Source organism: Dromaius novaehollandiae, chromosome 3, assembly GCF_036370855.1.
Source record: "Dromaius novaehollandiae isolate bDroNov1 chromosome 3, bDroNov1.hap1, whole genome shotgun sequence".
Classification (NCBI taxonomy): Eukaryota; Metazoa; Chordata; class Aves; order Casuariiformes; family Dromaiidae; genus Dromaius; species Dromaius novaehollandiae.
The window spans coordinates 38405727-38430228 of NC_088100.1; the positions used below are offsets into that span (position 1 = coordinate 38405727).

Consider the following 24502-nt stretch of genomic DNA (forward strand, 5'->3'; position numbering starts at 1 on the left):
AGGGGAGACAGGGGAAGCAGTAAGTGGGACAAATCATTTTCTAAAAAACACAGCTTCTAGACCAATGCCTATTTTGCTGCATACTTTTCCATCTGCGTGGAGATACCAAATTTGCCTACATACTTCAAAACTAAACAAGCTTTCTGTTACAGATGTATCCAAACGTGGCATTTAAACTGTATGATGTGCCACTATGGATGCTAAGAGAATAGCACAGTAACCAACTGTACTTTGCACTTACACAACTTATCATCAGTCACTCTCGAAATGCAGATTTCAACAAGCAAATGCTGTAATGCTACTCCACAGACAGAAACTGAGGCAGGGAGCAGTGGGAGGCCACGGCCAAGGAAGGACTGGTGGGTAGCACTCAGGAGTTTTGCTTAATCCAGGTCTGCTGTTTATGGGGTAGTCCATGGTTCACTGCTAGGACAGCCCTGGAAAAATGGCCAAGCTTCCCCTGTGAAGTGGCTAGAATGGGGCTATTGGTAATCTGGGGAAGGAAAATGTCCCCAGGTGGGAGGACAGCTGGAACAGAGTATTTTATTCTTTTTCCTTTGGGCAATCTGCAACTTTCATTTCCAACATATTGAGTAAAAAAGAACAATGGAACATTTTAAGCAAGTGTAGGCAGAATGCAAGCGCCTAGAGAGCTTAGCGGTACAAGCGTACACGCTGGGCTTAGTGCTCTCTCAGCATTTGCTTCTCCAGACCTTTTTGAGCCAACTGCAGCACTGACACACTAGAAGCATGACATGATGCCATCAGCTCCTACGAGTGAGTGATAAACCAGGCAGAAAGGGTTGATTTGTGTTTTTAGTACTTCATCTCTGGAATACCTTTCCCCTCCGTCCCACCCTGAAAAGCTCTATACTGCTGGTGAAACAATTCAAGTAACTATCTGCACTTGTCATCCTGGAACAACATATGTTACTACAGGCAGATTAACTGTTTATGGCCACCACACCAGGTAAGGTAGCACACAACAGAGACTGAAACTGAAAAGCACAAATATTGCTTGACATAAGATCGCTCCATCAATGCAGAACCCCACAGGGGTCATTTAAACAGGCCAGAAAATATTTTAAAGTTGGATTATTTTTGTGTGATATAAATGTTTTCCCCTTGCAAATTGCTCAGTCATATTCTGGGAAACCAAAACTGTCATAGAAATTGAGCAGAATAAACAAAGTAAACTGATTTGGAAAAAATATTTTATTCATAAAATGACTAAACACTGCTGCACAGACAAAATATCTTGGAGCTAGATAATCTAGTCCCTGAATACAAAACTCGGAATATTTTTTTTCTTCCTTGAATACTGAAAACTAAAATAATAACAAAAAAAAAATGGCCAGGATTGGTGCTGAGAGGCCTCAGCTATTTGTCGCTGGATACCTAATAGCTCACAGAAGGTGCTCAAAACTTTGCAGGGTCATGTCCCACATTATAAAGATTTCATCACCAAGTGAATAAAAGGCATGTTAAGTTTCCACGAAATTCAGAAATTTTGGAAGAATTCCTCTACCAAGAATAACCTCCTCAAAATCAGTTCCTTTCATACAGCTGTCTTCCAACAAGGTAGTATCTTTTTGCTTTAAGAGTTCCATGTGCGTGTAAAAACAGAGCTCAGCTAAAGAGCAGCAAATACTTCCCCAATGGCTCAGGCAATAGACTTTGTCAAGACAGAGCTCAGAGCAGCTGCTGAATGGACAGAAATAACCCATTTCTCTCCCTCTCCTTAGCCATTGCACATACACCATTCTGCCTTCCTGGGCAAGGGGAGGTGAAAATTTTCGCTGCCAGCTAACAAGTGAGCAGTCCGCTCCAAAACTGAAAATAGCGAAACATTCTCTTTTTTATGAAAATGTGCTATCATTCCCATGAAAGGCAGGTAAGCCTGCCTCCACAACAGCGAAGGACAATTTAGGGAAGCTGTACTGACTTGCTACAAGTATCTTCTGTCTCCATCAGTTTCTGCAAAGCCACCCTTCACACTCTTTTTTGAAGTTCTATGAAAATTATTCCAAGTAACCATGAAAATTTGATTCTCCAAAACATTATAAATTTCACCAAATTCCCTATGAAGTGTAGGAATATGGAAACTGTCTTCCTTCTCTCTCAAGAGGAGAGAGACACCCTAATGTGGAAACATACATGATAAATATATAATTTTAACAAAAAACACATTTTTCTTATTTTAAAACTGGACCTCTAACTTTACCAGATCAAAAAAGTAAAGAGCCTGCTTTAGCATTCACAACATAAAATATTTTGGAACCTCTCCCTGTAATCAGTTGCTCATCTTCCTTAAGACATGTAAGTGACTATCAACCACTGTCCCATAAGGTAATACTGGGTACACAGATAATAGTATGTATTCTGTTGGCAATGAAGGCATCGTAGTAACAGTCATTCCAGCTTTCTAACATGCCAGATAAGTCACTCTCAGAATGACATCTAGGAATGTACTCCCTGTCTTGAGTTTTCTAATTTTGAAACACATCCAGATGTGAGGAATACCCCCTGCACCCCTAGATTTTGTTTTGTATTGCCAGCAGATTCTTTTCTAAAAAGCACACTATTGGAAGGTAGCTGTATGTTTTTGCTGAAGATGAATTTGAGAACAGTTTTCAACATATGTATCTGGATTCTTCACATCTTCAAAAAGGCAACCTATAAAAGGAAGCAAAAACAAAACCGTAGTTAGCCTCAGCACTGCAGGTAAAACAAAGATATTTCTTTCAAATCATTGAAAGTATATATTACAATCATCTTTTCACTTAAAGAAAAAAGAATAACATATTAATACAAAGTTGTTCAGTACTGTGCTGAAGGAGCAGATGCAATATCTGAAAGCAGCATTACTTTCCTATTACTTTTCTAAAAATAAGTATCTCTTAAAAGTTCCCAAACTCCCTGTTTTTGATCATGCACTGCACTTATTGCTGAACTTAGTCAAGAGTAGAAGTTTTCACATTTTGAAGAAAAAGATTACAAAAACACTCTGGTCTGTAGTCCTCTATAGGAAATTCAAGTACACGCATTTTTCTGCTTGCATGTCAAAAACTTTTTTCTCTCTCAGAATAACAAAGCACAAGGTGTTAATCTTGTCTATCTTAAAAGGCTATTTGACGGTATTTTTAAAGTAGCTTAGATTAAATCTCCAATACATTCCCTGTTTTGCCCAAAGTATTAGCTTGTTTGAACAATGTTGTTGCTAGTTGCTGTGAGTGAAATCCCAATTCTAGTCAATGAAAAAATGCATTTGATTTTGAAGCAACCAGGAACCAATCCAAAACTTTTGCCTTTATATAGAAAAAAATCCTGCTCAAAGTGAGTGTGGGGAAGAAGACATGAACAATTGCATGTGATTCAGAAGATAGCGAATGATCTACCCTTTTCTCACTAGAGCACTAAGTGGACTCTTAGGATTAACAGCTATTTAGACAGAAGGTAACCTACCAAATATAAAAAGCCTAAGGATTTCTGGTGTCTTAACTCATTTGTTCTTGGTCACAAGCATGCAGCAGCTTCCCCTCCACGTTTTGTGTTTGTTTAGCCTTCTTCAGAACTAGCAGTGACCTAACTCAGAAAGTTAAGTTAACCTACTGGAAACTGAATCATGTGCCAAGATTCTGATATGCCAAGGAGATTGCCTCAGATGCTGAATTGGGAGTAACTATTACACTTTGCTAATCACAAAGACAGAAGAGAAGATGACAGATGTCACCACAGAAGGACAAAAAAAGACTACCAGACTACTTTAACAGTATGCTGAAAATGGAACCTGTTTCTCCTTCCCCTTAAAACTCACAAGAAAAAAAAATGATACATACACTTCTCTTTTTTACTCTCCATGCTCTTTTCAATTGCAATGGATCAGTCACTTAAGTGAAGATTCAAATTATTATCAGTATCACTTTGGATTTTTACAGAAGACCCTCAATCACCAGCCTACTTGATACTGTAATTAAAGAACAGATGAAGCATGATCAACCAGAAGGAATTGAATTAAAGTATAAAATATCACCAAGTGTTCAGCACAGAAGGCAAAAAAGAGTAAAAATAACATCTATTTTGGATTCTATGGCCAAAGAATGTTTAAGAGGGAGTAGTATGTTCCTTTAGAGGATGCAAAGAATTAAACAAGCTTAAAATATCCAAGAGATTTCTCAGAAAATTATTCATACAAAGAATCCACATCTAAACCTGAATACAAGGCATGAATGGGACGTGACTATAGCAATTCTTGGCTAAAATGGAAAACAATCGAGTCATCTCACTTGCTTGGTGTCTCCTTCCCTATTCCAATAACAACACCAGTAACCTATTAGAAAGCTGCAACATTACTACATAGGAGAGCCTGTACAGACAGCATGGCTGCGATCCATGAAAGCTTCTGCATTTCTGAATCATTCTGTTCCTGTTCCAAACTGAAGCTAAAAGTCTGAAGTAAGAATTTTCACACAGAACATAAATTTCCAGAAATGTATGTAGATGAAGCTGGCCAGCAAGTAGCCAGCTGGCCATCCATGGAATCTGCCTAGTTTCCCTTAAAAATCTCACACTGACAAATTCCCATTGAGTGCTTTGACTCAGCTTAATCAGCATTTTCCAACAGGAATTTGCTACATCAAAAACATTTCTGTCAGCTCAACCAAGGAGTTCTGTAAAGGCTAGAAACAACTTATAGTGTAGGGAAATTAACCCACTAGGCCACAGACTCCCACTCTCAAAGACACAAAACGAGAGAAAAAACAATATGTTTGTCACCTTTCTCATGATTTATTCACTCATATGAATAGAAACAGACACATAATCAGTAACAAATGTAAAACCTTATCTATGCAGAAGAGGCCTAAGTAGCACAGGCTAGGGCTGAAATCCTGGCCTCAATTAAGTAAAAAAAACAAAACTCACATTGACTAACAGTGCCACAAATTTGTCCTGGCATTGCAAGGCAGAAAAAAAGTCAAGACAAACAATAATCATTTCAATATACCAGGTTCAAAACTTTGGGCAGCTTTTGCTAGCCTAACTATGCTGGCTCCTTTAATATATAGTTTTATGGTATCATTAGAGCAAATATATTTGTTTAATTTGTCCATTTCCTACATATTATAATGCATGAAATATGCTTTTTTGCTCCTTCAAGGGGTTTATTTGCAATATAATGTTTCTCTGTACTGCTAGGCTCCCCTACTGCTCAATAAAATGAAAAACATCAAAACGAATCATTTGTCTATGTCTATACTTGTAATTTCTATCAATGTGAATGAAAAAAGCACACTGGATCATCCCTGCAGTTGATATAGCCAACAATGATGCGTGGAAATCATAAGCTGTTTAATAACCACCTGTAACACACAAAAGATGGTCAAGAACAAAAACAACCCAAACTAAGCCACTTACGAAGTTCCACCTTGATCTCAAGTTCAATATGAAGCATATAAAATACTTATGTTAACGGTTATTCTAGATGCGCTCATATCTCTAAACACCAAAACTGCATAAATTACATTCCCTGGATTATACATTTTGTAACTGTACACCAGTTTCAAACTACAACTCTAGCAAAGTCAGAGAGAGTGGTTCTCCCCCAGTTCTCAAACTGTTAGAATCCCTTCTCTGCAAGATGGACAATTACTGGCATCTTCAAGGTCTAGTAACAACTCTTTCAGCAAACTCCACAAATGCAGTACTTCAATGCTAGTTGAACACTTTGAAAGAAAAATAAAGTCCAAATGGCTATCAGATCCACAAACTAAGGCTTATCACTAAATGCACAACAAATGTCAACCCTCTAATCAATTTATGCAAGGATGTTTTTATTGCTTTTAGCTCAGCACACTGTACCCTTTTTAAGTAACTTAAGACAGCTAATACTAATCCATTGTTAAGAATTGCTTTTTGTACCCTGCCACACTTACTTATATGACAGGAGACATTACTTTTCATTTTCTCTCACTTCTTTCTGAAGATGACAATCTTATTCTATCTCAGAGTATCAAGTGCACCTCTGCACTCCCTCTTGTTAGTTTTCGCAAGGCCAGAAGCTGCTAAGGGAGAATGAATGAACACAAATTCTACATTTTGAAGCCTTCTAAAGAGGTATCTCTATATATAGTACAACTGAACACCAGAGACATACAAATGATACATCTCACAAACTCACTTTTTCTGTAAATGATAAAATAGCAACAACAGCGTTACAAATCATCAGAAACAGAGCAAGTTAAGAAATGCAGGTTATGTTCAACTCTAGAATCAGTTCCAGAATCTGTGTTCTTTCAGATTTCCCAGGAAAACAGGAAAATGCAAAACATTAAATTGATAAATACACTCCAGACTACATGGAAATGACACTGAAAATCAGAAGAAACATCTAGACAGAGAGTGCATTTATGTCAATGCCACACATCAGACCTCTGCAGCACGACTGCAGTTCTCATGATCCTGGGTTATCTGCTGTTGCTTCATGCTGATCTCTTTCATCAGCTGTGCCTTTCCATTTAAGACCCACTGTCTGGCAACTACTTCTCTTTAGCAATGCCCACATCACACACATGAAGGTAACAAAGCAGACGCCCTCAGCTTTGTTTCCCCAGTGCTCTCTGCCGGAACACAGCACTGAGGAAATGCAGCATTCACCTTTCACGGCTATGTGCATGTGTGTGTGTATGCATGTATATGCTTACAGATATAGACATACATATATACCTCCAAATACTTCCCAAATGTGATTCGTCCACTGAAATGGTAGGGCACCCAGCAAAAAATGCAGGACACATGCTTTTTGACCAACTTTTCCAACTGCCCCATGATGCATAAATTGTTGAAGCTTCTTTTTGTTTAAGGTATTGCAGACAATAATACCAGGGCAATCAGTGGCCATCCAATGTTGAGAAAAGAAAAGCTCGCAGCAGATCTTATCAACGCATATAAATACCTGACTGGGGGGAGTAAAGAAAATGGAGATAGATTCTTCTGAGTGATGCCCACTGACAGGACAAGAGGCAACAGTCACAAATTGAAACAAAGGAAATTCCATTTAAAGATAAGAAAACACTTCTTCACGGTGAGGGTGGTCAAACACTGGAGGAGGTTGCCCAGAGGGGCTGTGGCGTCTCCATCCTTGGAGATACTCAAAACCCAACTGGACATAGCCCTGAGCAACCTGCTCTAGCTGACCCTGCTGAGAGCAAGGTGGTTAGGCCAGGTGATCTCCAGAGGTCCCTTCCAACTTCAATGACTCTTAAACAACTTAAAAAATAAAAATAAAAAAATAAAAAAATAAAAAAATAATAAAAAATAAAAAGCAGTATGCCAATGGAACTCTTTTTACTATAAACTCCAGAAACAGAGGCTGGCAATATTCCTTCCTAGATAGGGAGAAGGTAGTGATGGGGTTATAGGTTCAGCCTTCCTGAAACTTTCTAGTAACATTTTACTTTATAGAGTGTTTCATCAAGCTGCATCTCAATGCATTTTCCTACTTCATACAATAAAACTCTCTAAGAAATCAGGGTAAAGGCATTCCATAGTGAGTTAAGCATCCAGTCACAGAGTCAAAAAAAACCACTGAGGAGTAACAGGTGAAAGAAAAAAGTTGTAATTTTAGAAAATACTTGGAAAGCAATGGAGACCTGATGAACTAGGGAGATAAAACAAAGCTGTTCCAGACGGCAGAAGGTGCATGTGTCTACCCAAAATGGTAACACAGTATGAACGGGCAAAGCGGATGACTGGTGTAAAATAAGCAGAGGCGAGAACGAGCTAAACAACGTATTTTAAAGAAATACAATCCGCAAGTCCATTGCACACAATCTGTTTTGTGGAGCTGACAATAGACAGAGAAAGCATAGCACTAGGAGAAAATTATCTTCTCAGCTAAGCAAAGGAAAAAAAGTTCAATCTTTCAATCGGCAGCAAGAAATAGAGAAGCCAGATTCTTATTTCATCAAAGCAGGAAAACAACCCATATGTCAAAAGATGCATTCCCATGCTCTAACACAAACATCTAAATTGTTCTTACATTTATATTCCCTTCAAAAGGAGACCAAGAGAACAATGCACAAATAAAGATACCTGTGTGTGTCTCTCTAAAAGCTGAGGATGCTCAGTCTCTAATACCTATGTCTCTCCTAGTAGTTAAACACAGGTAGGCAGAAGATATACAACAATATTCCATATTACAGGGGGAATTGTACTTCTGTTTACTCCTGCGTAATTATAATGGAAATAGTGGGTTAAAAGTAGTTATATACGCTTCAGTTTCAGCAGAAACTAATAAACCTGTTTAACCTATGAATGCTTCCTGAAATATGACTGCTCTGGATTTGCTTTTCCATTGCACACTGAAGAAAACAACTCTGCCACCAGGCTCAAAACTGAGGCTTAAATATGTAAAAGAAATTTTACAGTCTTCCTGTTCTTTGAACATTAGGCCAATTTTTAAACACTACCACACACAGTTTATAACACTACACTGTACACAGCCTATAACGCTACGTCGTGGAACATAACTTACATGGCTATCTTAAATCATATCTAAGGCAAGCAGACAGTCTCAACATAAACAGATACCTATGCTTTAATCCTGCACATGTGCTAGTGTGAAATCAAGCATGCTTGAATCACCCTGTAGAGGAAACACTGATTATACACCTATGAAGCCACAGCGTACAAGCAGTGTCAAAAGCTGTATTCATTAGCTCTTATAACTGACAGGCCATCAAGCACTGCCATGTGGTGCACGGGTACAGGAAGTGAATAACCTTCTGAGGAAGAAGTGGCCAGCTGTGGGCAGACCACTGCTTCCACATCCAGCTGTGCTGGTAGAAGAATTTAACTGCACAGGTTCAGTGGTATCTCCCTCTGCTGCAAGTTACTGTTCCTCTCTCCCCACAAAACGTCATTTCAAGCTTTCTACATAGCACCTAGTGAAATCAGACATATAGGCTAAATTCTGGTCTGTGCTACTCTGATTGAGCTATCCTGCAAAAAAAAAAAAAAAAGGGGGGGAGGGCTCGCACAAACAATTCTCCTGGCAGATCACAGTGGAGAGACTAAGCGCTGGTGGCAACAACAGTGAAAAGCTGGGAGTAGCATATTCTTCCAGATTTGGAAGATAACATATGCTTCAAGCCTCAGACCAAAGTCTAATTCAATACAGATTTGTATTGCCACAAACACTATGGCTAGGGCTAAGTGTTATGGTTTTACTCTTAATAACTACAGCTAATACAACTGTTTGGGTGCTTGCCATCAAGATGCCATATACATAGAATACACCCATACCTTGAAACAAGAATCACACAGAGTGATATAAACACATTTGTGTGAGACTACATGGAAAAAAACCCTTATTTAATAACACACTGGTACAACTACAGCAATAACGTGCACAAACATGTAGACAAGGCCTTAATCCTGCCTGATACATTTTATGCTGCTGTAAAAAAAAGACAGATGAAGGAGTGAAGGATTAAAGCATCTGCACGATGTTCAGGCCACAGCTCTATAAATACCCATTTTCTGATAAACTCTGCTCAAGCTCTAGTGTTCCCGTGCCTGCTAAGGAGGGACAGAAGTCATCAATAGAATCTGCCTCCTGTGAGGCACACGAGCATTGTTCTGGTTCCTGCATCACCGTCAGAAACAGCTAGGTCTTATGGCCGCTACAGTTAACTTGTGGATCAGCAACTCTTGGCCATATTGACAACTGACTAATAGCCACAGTGAAACTTGGAGACTGCCTGCCTATCCACACTGCACAGTTTACATATTGGTTTTCACCCAGAGGTTAGGGACCAAGTCCACTGAGATGAGATGCACAAATACCTGTTCCAGAAAGATGTTTTGGCAACAGTGTGAATGAACAGTCGCAAAACAGATTGTTTTAGGTGAGCAGAGACTTGAAAGAACATTAACTGCTATATTTGTGCTTGCCCCCACTGAATCCCCAGACCCATAAAAAGCAGCTGTCTCTGCCAGACTGAATGCTACCAAGCAGTTATTTACTATCACTATACCTCTGAAGCTGCTCCGTGGGGAGTGAAAAGGCATTTGTAGATTCAAATTTGAGCGGAATAGGGCATATTCAATACTAGAAGAATAAGAGCAACACAGGAGTCGGGCATGCCCCCACCTTAGCAACGTGGGATTTACTTGCCTCAAGACAGCCTTCCAGCAGTCTGCAAACTCCCCAGATGGACTTTAGCTGCAGAGCTGCCCTCCATGCCACTGACGTTTTATTCTCTTTTTTCTACGTTCCAGGCTTGGCATGATTGCTGAAAATTATGACACTGCATTCCTGTTTCCCTTATGCCACACAGGTCATATAAGGAGACTTCGGTGCTCTAAAATCCCCTCCCCAGTCGATAATGGCAGCCACTTATCACAACCTATCAAAAAGTATTATTCCAGTTCTCCTCCCAGATAGGGAAGATTTCCCAACATGCTTTAAATGTCATGCAGTGAGAACTCTGGTTTTAAGTACGCACCAGAACATGAAAAAATTTTTTTTATGTAAGTACTCTTCCCTGGCATTCCTAGATGTAGAAGGACCACTCAGTGCTCATAGGAGCAGAAGTTCACACCACTAGGCTGTAAGTTTTAGATACTTACCTACAGACGTAATTTGAAACAAAAATATCACTAGAGGAATAAGAGTCCCTGCAAAAGTTCACTAAAACAGTATTATAGATTGACTGAACGGATACAGTTGGACAAACCAAGTTTCAGATATTACATCAAACAAGAGGCCACAAAGTCTAGAGTCAGTATAAAAGCATTCATGACTATCTCTATTATGCTTGAATTCCAGTGGAGATAGAAACTAAAATATTTCCAGTGCACTCTCAGAGCCAAACATGGCAGCACTGCACTGCACAGTACTATGCAGTCACGGTGATAATAAAGCCAACAGAAACAGAGGTTGTGGGACTATGTTATCCCAGTGAGTTAAAACCTTGCAAAACTGGACTGAGTAGTAAGGGAATGTGGAATGGCAGCTTTGCAGTCTGACCCACTAATCCCTATGGGGCTTGGATTTGGGGGTGGAGGAGAGAACATCTTGTGATAGACTCTTACCACATCAGCTCCATAAGAGCTGAAGGTGACCCTTTCACATACGTATTTGCAAGAAATTTCCCATCTTCAAGAGAAGCATCTTCAAGCAGCTCTAAGGTCTTACGGGAAACATGGTTTTGGTCAGTGCCACACTACTACAGCAGCTCAGAGGAAAACAGGAAGCAGTGCAAGCTGGGGAAAACTTGGCTTCAGTAGACCAATCATCTAAACAGCCAAATTCCCAAATGCTTCCAGGGGAAGGCTGGGGAAGGGAAACTCCCCCCTGTACCGTATGAAGGGAACTGCAAATTTTTGGGTTTTCCAGTCTTCACTACACAAAGAAACTGGTTACGAATATGTCATCCTGAATAATTATTTTCTTCTTCTGTCCAAGCTGGGAAAAAAAGTAAAATATAACCTAAAAAAAACAAGCAGAAAGGGAATTAGATTCCTTATATTTAATTGCCAGTAGAAATAATTGTAACCAAGGCAAGGATTCATTTTTTAAATACGATTTCTCAAACTGATGATGCCACTTCAGAATTTAAAAAAATAAACCCATCTATAAAACAGCATGCATTCTTTCACCTAATCGCTCCTAAAAGTTTTAATTTCTCATAAAAATGAAGCTGCGTTTGAAATGTGACACAGACAAAAAGATCCCTCCGAAGTCCCAGGCTGTATATATGCACTGCAGGCATCTTTCTCCTAACGTAACAGTTGCATGCTGAAGCTTGACCAAGCTTGAGGGGGAAACCTATAGGCAGCTGCAAGGACAGGAGAAAATTAATCTCTGGACATTTTTATTTTGTATGAAGACAACGAATTGTCTTGTTAAATTAAGGAGTTCTTGATGTGGAAGAAGAAAGATTGGGGGGGGGGTGAGTTGGAGAATACTGTTAGTCTTTCGTTTCTTTAAACCCAGATAAAAGAAGCCCCAAAACTTCATGGTTTTATTTTATCTTTTGCCAAGCCTTACTCATTAGCATATATGAGTTTTCTTTCCACTGCAGACATTATTTCTCACGGTACACATCATGAAGACAGGCACAGAAACAGCAGTGTTATTTATCTTTGTTAGACTGAAATACAGTTTCTCTCTTGAATGCAAACCACAGTGCAGGTTGGAAACTGGTACCAGTGTTGCACTGTAATTACTGATTTGAATCCAACTGTGATATGAAACCCACAGAATTTAGGAGTTTCTAACTCAACACCAGACGATGTTTGGTTTATACTCCGGTAATGGCCATGACGAACTTCAGCCTTAGCTAACCAGGCAATCTTAGCAGCACATATTCTTCTGCATCAAGTGGTTCTACACTGCTGTAGATATTTGTTTGAGCACATGCACGTATAGGCAGTTGAGAGACAGACATTAACCTAAAACGAACAAGACACTGCAGCTGTTACCCAAAATTTACAGCATGTTAGCTATCCCAAGGTAACTGTCTGCTCTCATCCTATAGTAAATACAAGAAAGCTCATCACTTCAGAGCAAGTCAAGATAAACCATTTACCAAGAAGTCAGAACGTTATGCGCTTACTCCAGAGTATCAGATGAACTGCGGACCCACACACGGCTTCTTGAGAACTTATTCATGTAGTCACATCCTAAAGCTAGAGATACAAGAACAGATTAATCCTTGGCAAGTCAAACTGGAACCTATCTTAAAACTCAACTCTTCAAAATGTTTGAGCCCCACCAAAAGGTGTTGCCCAAGGTTAAATCGGAGAAGACTGTGTTTGCCATCCTTTCAGAGACCTGCATGCCAATGCACAGCTTAGCCATTTCACACTTGCAACTGCGCAGCTTGCTGCCACAGCATGATTTGCTCCAGGCCAATTTCTTAAAAGTCATTTCAGTATAAGGCTCTGCTGTGTTTTCTCAGTTCCAGTATAACTACATTTCTTTGCACTCTTGAGAATCTGTTTGAACTGACCAGTATCGTCAATACCAAAGCACAGCCTTATCTCCCATAGAAAGGTGAATGGAGTGGCACACTGCTTCTCCTGTAGTACAGGAGCTCCAGAAACTACAGCCTTGACAGTATTTAAGCAATGGGCAAAAGAACAAAAAAGCCCTGAACAAGGCACTGCACATAGTCTCTTTCAAAAGAAAAGCCTAAATAAAGGGATTCATGGATACATTTTGGTGACCATGGACCAAATAAGCTGTACCTACTTCTAGAGGGACTAAACAGAGCCAAACGGAGCCAACACAATTTCTACATTACCAGTAAGAAAATAATACTTTCTATGATAGATATTCCACATAATTTGAAATCACTGTTTTCTTGGTTAGTATGTTAGTATTGCTAGACTTTGAATCTATTAATGTTATTTTTGCTTGGAAGGCATCAGTTAAAATACAACTTGTAAAATATAAAGAAATACTAGTGATCCATGAGCTCTAAAAACATCTACAGTGTCTTCAGTCACATGGGTTAAGAATATGGCACTGTGACTGCTGTCTCTTCAAAAGCCAAAATGAATAACTTAATGGTATACATATCAGGCATGGAAACCTTAGGCCTGAAAGACAGTATCATCAAATCACCTCTCTCAAAAGTAAGGTGATAGGGTATGGTGCATGTCAGGTGTGAGATCAGAGGAAATCAGCTCATGTTGGATTTGCTTCTTTCCTGACAAAATGTGTGTTTACAGAGCTGTGTGCTGTTACGTTCATGTGTATGGTTATTGCTCTAAACTAGATGCCATTTGGTGCTATCCTCTGCACATCATTCACAAAGTGTCCTCTCTCAACAAAATACACTGTTATTGTATTCCAACCCTGTTATGCCTTAAAGAGAGTGAAGCATTCACAAAAGTGAAAGAGAAGCATCACTTTTAGTTCCTTCCTACACAACACAATGCTCAGCTGGATTCTAGGCTGCCTTTTTCTCCTTCCTTCCTCTCCTTGTTCTCTCCCTTTCAGCCCTGAAGTATTGTAACAAACCATTTAAAACAGGAAGGAGACTTTCAAGTGCTGCATCATCCAAACCAGAGAAATGAATAATGCAATCTTCTTTTTCCTGCTCAAATCTTTCACCATAAACTAAGATTTGCTCTTTTATTCCCTAATATTGAATCATTCACCCCATTAACTCAAGTTTTCCCTTTCTCCTCCCAAACTTCCTATTTCTAACTCCTGCCCTAACGTTGTTCTCCTCACACCAACCCAGTCCTCTCCCCTAGACCCACACAATTAATGCTCCTTCAGTCAGGATCTACCTCCAACCTCTGCTATGGCTCGAATACTGTATTACAGTACTTACTACAGTAGCAAACTCAGTCCCCATGCAGACTTGAGCAAACTGTTTCCTTGGGAAAATAGAGAGCACTAAAAAAAATTATTTAATTATTTGCAACCAGTTCCAGCAGGTAAGATCTGCAAGACAGAATCACCTTCAGGGTCTGGCTGAAGAAGCCTGTTTCTTGTTGGTGCTTCCTGTCTTTCTTTTCTCCCTGTGCCGTCCCCCCACCCCCATCCCATCCCCAGTAGGAGAACAGCAGCAAACTAAAATCATTTTTATTTTAGAAGTAGTAAGGCAGAAAGCTGAGGAGAACAAGGAACTGCACTAGAAACATAGGGAGAAAGGAAGAGAAAGCAGGATCTCTTGCTAAAAACTGGAGAGTAGACAACTATTCACACTAAATACGGATATGCGAGTGGTACAGTGCATTATCAAGGTACCAAGCAAGTATCAACTAAAAATCTGATCTGGGTTTCCTCATGCTCTCCCCGCAGCCTTCAGTATAATTGCAATACAGTTATCAGCAAGATACAGCATTAGCAAGACAGCAGAGACATTAGATATTAATGTTGCAGGTCAATGCATTTTTGTATTTTGATTTAATGAAAATCTTTCTGACTCTCTTCATCCAACCTCAGCAACTTGCAAGGGTCTGCTTGAGGACACTGGTAAGAACCTTCTCATCTCTTACCAAGATGCTATAGAAAACCCAGAGGATGGATAACACAGATGTGATAGGCAATGGAGTAGCACCAGAGATCATCTGTTCTGTCTTCAAACTGTCACTAAAGAAAAGTTCTAATAAAAAGTGTTGTGGTAAAGTGCTTTAAAAATGAAGAGGCAACAAGGAAACAAGCAACTACTTCTGGTTGAAAGAAGTTCCAGTTTGTTTCTGCTTCAGTCTTCAAAACGTGTTTCATTTATACCCAAAAGTTTGCCAAAAAACAAAAACCAAACCAAAATAATGGTCTATTATCCTTCTCTCCTGCAAAGTTTTAGCCTTAGTGATGACAAAGAAACCAGTACACAGAGGCGAACAGTTTGCAAGAATATCCCTCAGCAAACGCTACACGAACACACTTGGAGGTAATGATGAAACTGCCTACCCCATACACAGTACAGCCACAGGGTGAGAAATGGCCACAGCGGGAGAATGAGCACATTGGTTTCTGAATATACCAAAACTAAATGCTACTTGAAAAACCATTTAAAACACCCAAAGAAGTGGGGAGGGGGCACAAGAGGCATGACACAGAACAGATGCATTAGCAGAAAAAAGATCTGCAGGGATGAATATAAATAACCGACTTTTTTTAATGAGAGGTGTTTGGTTGGGTACTCACATTTACATGGAATGAATAAGGTCCAAACAGCAAATCTACTGTGAGTCAAAAGAAAGGCAGAGCAGATTAAAGGAGAAAGTGACACTATTAGCAAGTACTTTGATACCAGACAGTTTGAACAGGTGTCTTCACTAAGTTATCTTTTGAAAACTTTCCAGAAAAAGCAAGTTTGGAAAATATAACTGCTTAAATTCTCTCTTTGCTTCCTGGCAGTTAAAACTGGAATGAGAATATGCACCTCCCTGCAGAGGTATGAGGATTCATTAGTTTGTGTATATAAAGGCGTATATGAGCATCAAGTACTATTTTATTTTTAACACCTTATTGGGACTACTGCATTCCTACGCTAGAGTTCAGCTTTTGGCAAGAGATTAGGATAGAGTTAAGGTGGCAACAGGTGTTTGGAAGATGATATGGCAGCAATAAAAGCACTAACCAAGAAGAGGAAGGGAAAAATAATTTAAATATGGCACTTATTTGTACCCTGTGAAATACAGAGAGAGACCCAAAAGAAAATACAAAATCATTTTTCAATTAGCTAAGGGTGATTCAGGAAAATGTCTGTGCCCACTGTGATCAGTTCATACGAAGACAAAGTCTGAGCAGGGTTGCCCCTTGGTCTAAGGTGAAAAGGACAGACCACCGATAAACAACAATTTCACTGTTTAATGGTGGTTGGGTAATAAAGCATTTTCAAAATGTCAAAATGGTTTAGGAGTTTAAGACCCCTGACAGTGAGATTTGGGCTCCTAAGTTATATCAGGTATTTCTACAGTGTGGATCTAGCCATTAAGACCCCACTAAAGCCATACTGGGTCAAAATGATTTCTCTTTCTAGTAGGGATCTAGCACAATCCTTGTCCAGCTTCAGTCAAAAGAAAAACTGAAACCATCCATTCCAAGGATCGAACTCAGGAAAACAGATGTTTTCCTGGCAAACAGAGGACTTAACTGACTTTGAAGCTTCATAATAAAATACAATATTCACCTTTTTTAGAATATTTTTCCCTCAACAATGACTAAGAGTAAGATAATTTAAAAAAAAAGCTTTCAAGTGTTTTAAACAGCAGACTATGCTCAAACCTCAACCCCACATGTTAAATCTGTTCTAATTAAGATGTACCAATAATTTCATCCAGTAGTAAAAGCAAATTAAGCAACGATTTTAAAAAGCAAAGATTTATGGTGGGAAGGTGTTGCAGGATTATGGTGTCTATTATTACTTTGTTTATTGCCAAACCCCATGACTGTTTCTTGTAAGAGTAGAATATAATGTATATAATCAATACATTTTAACTGATGAGATTTAGGCAGGCCTTTCTACATCTGCAGCATGGGTCCTCAGCTGTGGGAACCCACAGGCTTATTGACTCTCAAGTCAGAACTTTGAATGAGAGTATCAGAAGAATCTAAAATGGTTGTCTAGACTATATTAAAGTCCCTTGTGTCTTTCACTATTAAAAAGCTTTCCCGTAGCCTGCAGAACAATTGACTGAAGAATCTAGTAATATAATTTCTAGATGCTAGACGTTTATGTTGCTGGTATTAAATGATTTGTGCATTTTAAGCAGGCTTAACTAATTATCTCTGACTTCAATATGTTTAAGGTGCATCCTTTCTAGGTACTTTTTGTTAGTAGTCACCCATGAGAAAACAAGTCTATTACATTAGCAAGACAGTAAGGAAGGTCTTAAAATGACAGACGACGTGCATTCTGTCTTTGAAGAGAAAACCAAAAAACCAATTTCAACCTAAGACAAATTCAAAAGTCCTTTAGGTTCTAATGATTTTAGCAAAAATAACACAGTTACTCAAAAGCTGAACTTGACCTTGTATCATTTGAACAGCTCTAAACAGCTCCATTTAACTCAATTGTCCATAAGAGCCAATTATTCCTGTGACAAAGTGCTTATGGGACTCAAATCTAGATTCATAAATGGGTTGTGAATTCCTGTATCTGATAGGCATCACACAATGTAAATACTTACTCTTTATCAGGATAGAACTGGACAGTTTTGATGAATGCATCAGAATGAATGCTCATTTCTGAAGCCCTTGAAAGAACCCGGACTGGCCTTCCAAAAGGCGGGATTGGGGCAAGGAACCTAAGGGATTTTAAGATGGAGCTTGATTAATTTATGATATCTGACATGTTATCTGCAATACCAGGAGACTAAACCTGATGACACACAAGTTCTGCACAGTCCTAACTGCAAACCACACTGATTACTGCAAACCTCTGGAGTAAAAACTGTTCACGAAATCTCGGGCAGGCATCTGAGAGCAGAGAACCCAGAGCAGGGGGGATGCTGAAGACCTTTCTGAAGAAGTCTTTCCATCGGGTTCATGTGCCAGCCTAATAACACAGCAGCAACAGGCGGAAATGTTAATGTTCTGGAAACAGAGCGTTATGGAAATTAGGCTTGTCAGCCACCATAACAGGGCCCGACCCTAGGTTCCCGCAGAAAAGGTCAGAGCCAAATCAAAGCAAATTAAATAATTAAATTTTAGTTACACGCGTGCAGTAATTACAGCTCGAGTTGGGTGCCTCCTATGAGGGACCCCAAACAAAGAAATCCCTGGGCAATTATAGCTTTTTCAAATTAAGTTTCCCACCCCTCATGCGGTAGTTCACACCAATAGTAATTTTTAGGTCTGGGATCTCCTGCTCCTTATTGGGTCTCATCGTTGTTCCTAGGCAGGCTGTTTTTCTCCCTTATCTTTACTGTTGCAGTTTCTGCTGAGGATTGTACTTTTGTTTCTTGTTGGGTCTTACTGTTGTCTCTCAAGGTCCTGAGGAGGAGGAGGAGGTGATTCTAAATCATAACAATTAACACTGCCCCAGCAGTGAGCTGAGGCTTTGTCCCTCAAGGTCCTAATGCCCTGCACTGGTTTTATTTCAAAGCCTTGCCATCCTCCCTTTCGAAGTGTGAAACGCAGGAATGCAGACTGCTTGTAACTTCCTTATCTTCCCAGCTTGAACCAGCTCTGAGGTCCTTTTCTTACTGGACTAAGTAAAAGTTCATTATTTTATCTAAGTGCAGCCTAAGGCTTCAGCAAATTCAGCTACTGTGCTAAGCGGCTACCTCTAGACAGTTTCAGTTCGCTATTCTTTAACACAGAGGTAAGAATGAACTCTCTCTCTCTGCCACAGGGACAGTAACTTCCACTGTAGGGGCAGGACTGACTCTTTGGGACAATGATCTTTTCACATACCCTGGCATGAATCAGAAGATTCTGAGTCTCAGAACCTTGACATCCATCCTCTCAATAAATCACTGCTATCAAAAAGAGGAAAAGAAACATAGAGGGAAAGAAAGCTTAGGCATTTTATAATTCAAAAACAGAACCCTCACGCTAAGCAGAGCCCTTTTTCCCAAGTCCAGCAAAGGGCTATTAAGATGATTAAGGCAATGGAGAATCTCTCATATGAGCAAAGGCTTAGGGAGCTGGGACTGTTTAGCCTGGAGAAGAGGGGGGATCTTATCAAAGTGTATAAGTATCTGAAGGGAGGGCATAGAGAAGATGGGGCCAGACTCTTTTCAGTGGTGCCCAGCGATAGGACGAGAGGCAACAGGCACAAACTGAAACACAGGAGGTTCTGTCTGAACATAAGGAAAAGCTTCTTTACTGTGAGGGTGACAGAGCAGTGGAACAGGTTTCCCAGAGAGGCTGTGGAATCTCCGCCCCTGGAGATACTCAAACACTGTCTAGATAGGGTCCTGGTCAACGTGCTCCAAGTGACCCTGCTTGAGCAGGGGGGTTGGTCTAGATGATCTCCAGAGGTCCCTTCCATCCTTAACCATTCTGCGATACCTTCCCAAAGGAAACGTCAAAGACTACAAAGACCATAACAGCCCTTGCTGATGTACTTGGTCCTACACAGAAGGCAGCATTTCTTTGGAGGCAGTTTAAGCAATGAGCATATGCTCTTGCAAACTTCCTCCCTTGCTGTACTGGCACAACTGTTTGCACAGCTGCACAGTGAACTGGATCGTGCAGAAGAAGGAGAAGGAAGAGAGAAAGGACAAAATGACATGAGCAAGAGGCCAGGGGAGATGGAAGGGCTGCGTTAAACCAGATTAAATAGTTTGCTGCTGAATGTAAAACTACTGCCCTAGGTATAACAGCAACTGGAGCTACTGTAAAGCAATTAAAGTACTCAAAATAAAGCTACAGGCAATGTCATGTGAATGAACACTGGATGGACACGGTATTAAAATGTCTGGAAATACACCCTGAAGCAGCATGCCCTGTAGACAGCTTTTCATGTCATTCAGCCTTATCCTAGTAAGTCACTTAAGCAATATGGAAGGCAGCTTTCTCTTACGTCATATTCTACTACTTTGGGATGTTACTTTCACGTTTGATTTATCATGGAAAATATAGGCAAGTCATCCCATCTGGACTCCTTGATCTCCAAATAATGCTGCCTGGAATACCCCCAGGCGTTTGCTCTCTCCAAAGATCTCCACAAGTCCTTCTAAACTGTGAAAAAGGGTCCACGTACTTTGCAATGCAAAATGTAAGATGACAAGCATTTACATACATTTATTCAATAACACCAAACCCATATCCCCAAAAAACCCTCCAAGAGAGCGTTTGGATTTATCAAGTTGAGCACAAGCCCATCTATTCTGCTGTAACTCTTATTTGTCTAGTTCATTTCAAATAAGAAAGCTCTGAAACAAGGGGTTGTGTGTCCAGCATTTACCAGAACAGATATTTATTGAGACCTCTATCACACTGCAAGTAAAAAAGAAATTATTGTTAGTAATAGACATCTCCCTCCACAGACACATTATGTTGCTCACAAGCAACCTACTCCACTAGTATTTGTTTTCTACAGTCTCTTCTTTCTGTCCAACTTTTGCCATGCTTTGATTTAAATTAGAAAATAATCTCCTTGGATCATGTACCACACTTCTAATTTTTCAGCCAAGTGCTATGCACAACTTTTGTCTATAATAATAACAGATTGCCCAAGGACACACAATGAGTCATGGAAAGAGTCAGGATTTGCTGGCTCTTAATCCTATGCTCGGACTAGACCTCTCATGTTACTGACTTTGGGGGGCCGGAGGGGAAGTGGAAGAGAAGAGACAGAAAGGAAAAAGAGAGATTTTTTTTAGATAAGCAAATTCCATAAAATAGACAACCAGAAAAAAAACACAAGGTCTTTCCGTTTTTGGTTTCAGATGACTGATGTCACAATAATAGCAAAAACCGCTGAAGAATTTAAATCTGTTTTTAAAAAATGTAACAAAGAACAGAGGAAAGATATTAATGAGCAGCAAAAAGACAGAAAGATTTAAGGTTTCTTAAAGCAGAAACAAAATAACCAGTTTGCTCAACAAGCCTGGAAACAGAGAAGAAAGATTTTTTGGGGAAGCTTGCTCCTTTGGGACAAGCGGGGTGAGGAGAGCAGCATCAGCACTTGCCTGTCCCAGAACCGTGGAAAAATTTGGGGAGTATCAACAGACACGTAGGCCATAGTCAACTGTCTCATGCCTCATTTGAACACGCTTCAAAAATATCCTGTGTGTTACACTAGTCTATTTAACTCAGGAAGCCAGTTCCCTCAAGACCACCTATAATTAGCGAGAGATGAAGAACATTCAGGAGACAAATACAGATCATGCTGAGGTGATGCATCAGCAGCCTGAAAATAATACCCCTCCTAATAATGCCACCTACTCCAAAAGACTGTGCAACAGTTTACAAGACCCATAATGTCACAAAGGAACAGAAAAACCATTTTTCATCCCCACAAAAGTAGGTCACCCATCACATTCTGAAAAGGAATCCAAGCAAAAAATAAATGGACTTTGAGACAAGTTGTACACATTTATCACAGCAAAGCACCGTTCACACGTGGGCTTTGGCAGAACTCTGGCTAACTGGTCAAAATGAGACTTATTTCAAAACAAAACAGATGTTAAAGCAGTTGTGCCAATAAAAGACATAACTGCAAATACACATGCATACACGCACATATAGGATATTTAGGGACTGCTTGTCTCAGTGGGATAGGATAATGGGATTATATAGAGTCTATTGCCGCAGGATACAGAAAACTCAAAGTCCCTGCATGTTATTAATATCTGCATTATAGCAGCAGCAAAAAGTCTTGATTTATTTATGAGGAATATTTGTAGTCCCAACTTCACCCACACCGAAGAGCTCTAGCCCTACATTCGATAGATATTACAGGTACAGTCAACCCTGTGCTGGGAGTATGGAGATGGCCTTTTTGGGTCCCTACTCACCCTATGTAAATGATTAATCACAATAACAGCCATTACCATGACAGCAAGCTATTTTAGCAGAGCATGAGAACCAAACAAGCCAGGAGGTGGCTCTTTCCAGGTTCTCACAGGGGCACAAGCAGCAGGTCAGTACAGCATTATTCTGAACGTATTTCTATTGCACTCATTTTTAAAGTGAACCAACCCATTTAAAAAGATTAGTCATTAGGCATCCTTCAAGAAAAAAAATGTTCTGGTAGTCTTGTAAAACCTCCAAATCAGAATTTTTCCATTTTTAGTCACGTTTTATGCTCTTTTTTAAAGGGGTTTAGGTACATTGCAAATTTCACTTTTCCTCTTCAGTTAGCTCCCTAAGCTTCCTTTGATATATCAACTTCTGTCACTCACCTGAACTCAAGCAATAGACAGGAAATACTTCTAAGCTAAACACTATCTTGAAGCTTTGGTCAAATTTGTCTTCTCTTCCCCCATCACACCCTCTTTTCTTTATATTACAATATAGTATGAATCTGTCCTTTGGCTCATAGTTCCCTGCAGCCCATAGTATTCTTTTTAAGCTTTTTTTCCCCCTCTTTTTTATTTTGCTGTTTTTCTAGCCATTGAATTCTTTCCAGTTTCAGATGAAAATACCAATTAGATTTTACTGTTACAAGACAATGTCCTGTACTGATAAAAACCTTATCGTTCAAAACAAAGCTAGCATGATTTCTTTTAACAATAGGATTTTCATGTTCACTTTTTATTTTCCTTTTTAAAAACATTAATGACCTCAAGGATAATCAATTTTCCATCTTCTTTCTTCCTATTTTTTTTTTATTTAATATATCCAATTTTACCATCAAGGACAAGTATGTATGAACAAATTATACACTAGAGTCATCTCCCCCTTGAGGTATCATTATGGATTATTGAAGTACAATTATTTTAGCATATTCACCTGCTCTAAGACTTTCAAAATACTATTTAGAACTCCTTCCTTAGAGCAAGGCCACTAAAAGATGTTATTAAAATCTAATCTACCTGCATTATGCAAATGAACAAATGGAGTGCATAACAAAATTCAGTGAATGAAAAAGAGTGTATATCATGCAGGTAGATGATCATCAAGAACGTAGCTAGAAACATACAAGATCCAAAGTTAAAGGTACCAGCATGATCTTAAACAGTCTGAATGAAATAACTGGAAGTTGCTCAAAATTTTATCAGCTTTGTAAGATAAATATCAAGAACTAGCAAAGATTGAAAACCAGCTGCTTAAAAACTCTGTATAAAAAACTTTAATTCGACTGCACTGAATTAGTGAAAAAAAAGAAAAAACGTTCACCTCAAACTGTACAAATAATCAGAGTCTTGGACTTGCCAAATTCTTTATAACTAGTTCATAAACATTCAATTTGAATTTCAGGAACTTTATTTTGTCCATCAGTTACAGACAGGCACAGGCACTGACAGTATATTTCCTAATATACAAAACATATGCATATATTGTTAGTGCACAAAAGACAAAACAGAATACAAAGGAAGGACATCATCTGGCTCTTCAGGTGGTATATTCTATGACAGGGTAAATAAACTATAGCTCTTGGAATAATTGTCCTTACTGCCAGTGCAGTTGGGTCCATATTAAAGCCTACTATTCTAAATCCCAGTAAGTGATACATTACTCTGCAGTGTAACTTAACTGTAAAAAAGGCCAGCAGAATACGGCCTTTAAATATTTTCCAGGCACCTGTTATGTTGGTGTCTGAACACCAATTATGCTTTCAAAATGTCTGTATGCATCCATGCATTTCTATGCATTTGGGTGTATAAATAAATGCAAATGCATTTGATTTTAGGGTTTTGGGGTTTTTTTGTTGTTGTTTTTTTTAACTTTGGTATTAAAATGGCCTGTTACCATAGTATCTGAGCATCTCAGAGTCTTTAATGGCTTTACTCTAACAAAGGCTCCATGAGTTAGAGAAGAGCTGTTATCCTCATTTTGCAGGCAAGGAACAGACATTAAAAAAACGCTAAAATTTGAGCAGTGTCACAAAGAATGTCTGCAGTGAAGGGGGGACTCGCATGCCTCAAGTTTCAGGTTGCTTCTGCAACATCCTTCTGTACTAGAGTACTGCAGCAAAGTAATATTCAAAGGCTGGAACCAAAATAGATCTAAATTAATTTTTTACTTAGACACTACTAAACCTTCTACCTCAGCAAAACCACACCAGAAGCCTTTTCTCCTGAGAGATTATTTGAACAGATATTCTTTATTCACTGAACATTTGTCACATTTCACTCATTTTATATCCTCAACTTGAGGACTTCACACGAAATCCTGTTGTACTGCCTAAACATATAAACTCAAAAGACACTAATTACACTTTGATCCCAAACACCCTTACATGCCTAAGCAGGCCAAATTAAATGAGCATGGTTGCTTGTATGTGCAAGGATTCCTTTAAAGTATTAAAAGTAGGTAGGATCAGTCACATTACAAAGATCATTCATTTCCTCTTAATTGACTTTTTCAAAACAGGCTTTTAGCCTTTCAGTCTCAGAAATAAATCCAAAT

At 39.3% G+C, this 24502-nt stretch overlaps 1 protein-coding gene across 8 annotated transcripts in view; it reads right to left on the reverse strand.

Annotated features, from left to right (window-relative positions):
* Positions 1-1197: 1197 nt before the first annotated feature.
* UBE3D (ubiquitin protein ligase E3D) overlaps positions 1198-24502 on the reverse strand; it is an 88772-nt gene continuing 65467 nt past the window's right edge. For 4 of the 8 annotated variants that reach the window (XR_010388271.1, XR_010388267.1, XR_010388266.1 and 1 more), the window contains 4 exons: positions 17665-17781; positions 15677-15714; positions 12597-12696; positions 1198-2676 (listed from right to left, as the gene is read on the reverse strand). Coding sequence is in view for 2 of the 8 variants with exons in the window: in XM_026121069.2 (XP_025976854.1) it covers positions 17704-17781 (78 nt within the window). In the remaining 6 variants the exon portion in view is untranslated. Of the gene's footprint in view, positions 2677-3839; positions 3968-12596; positions 12697-15676; positions 15715-17664; positions 17782-24502 lie in introns of all 8 variants that reach the window. The other 4 variants (XR_010388268.1, XR_010388269.1, XM_026121069.2 and 1 more) reach the window with 4 other exon arrangements.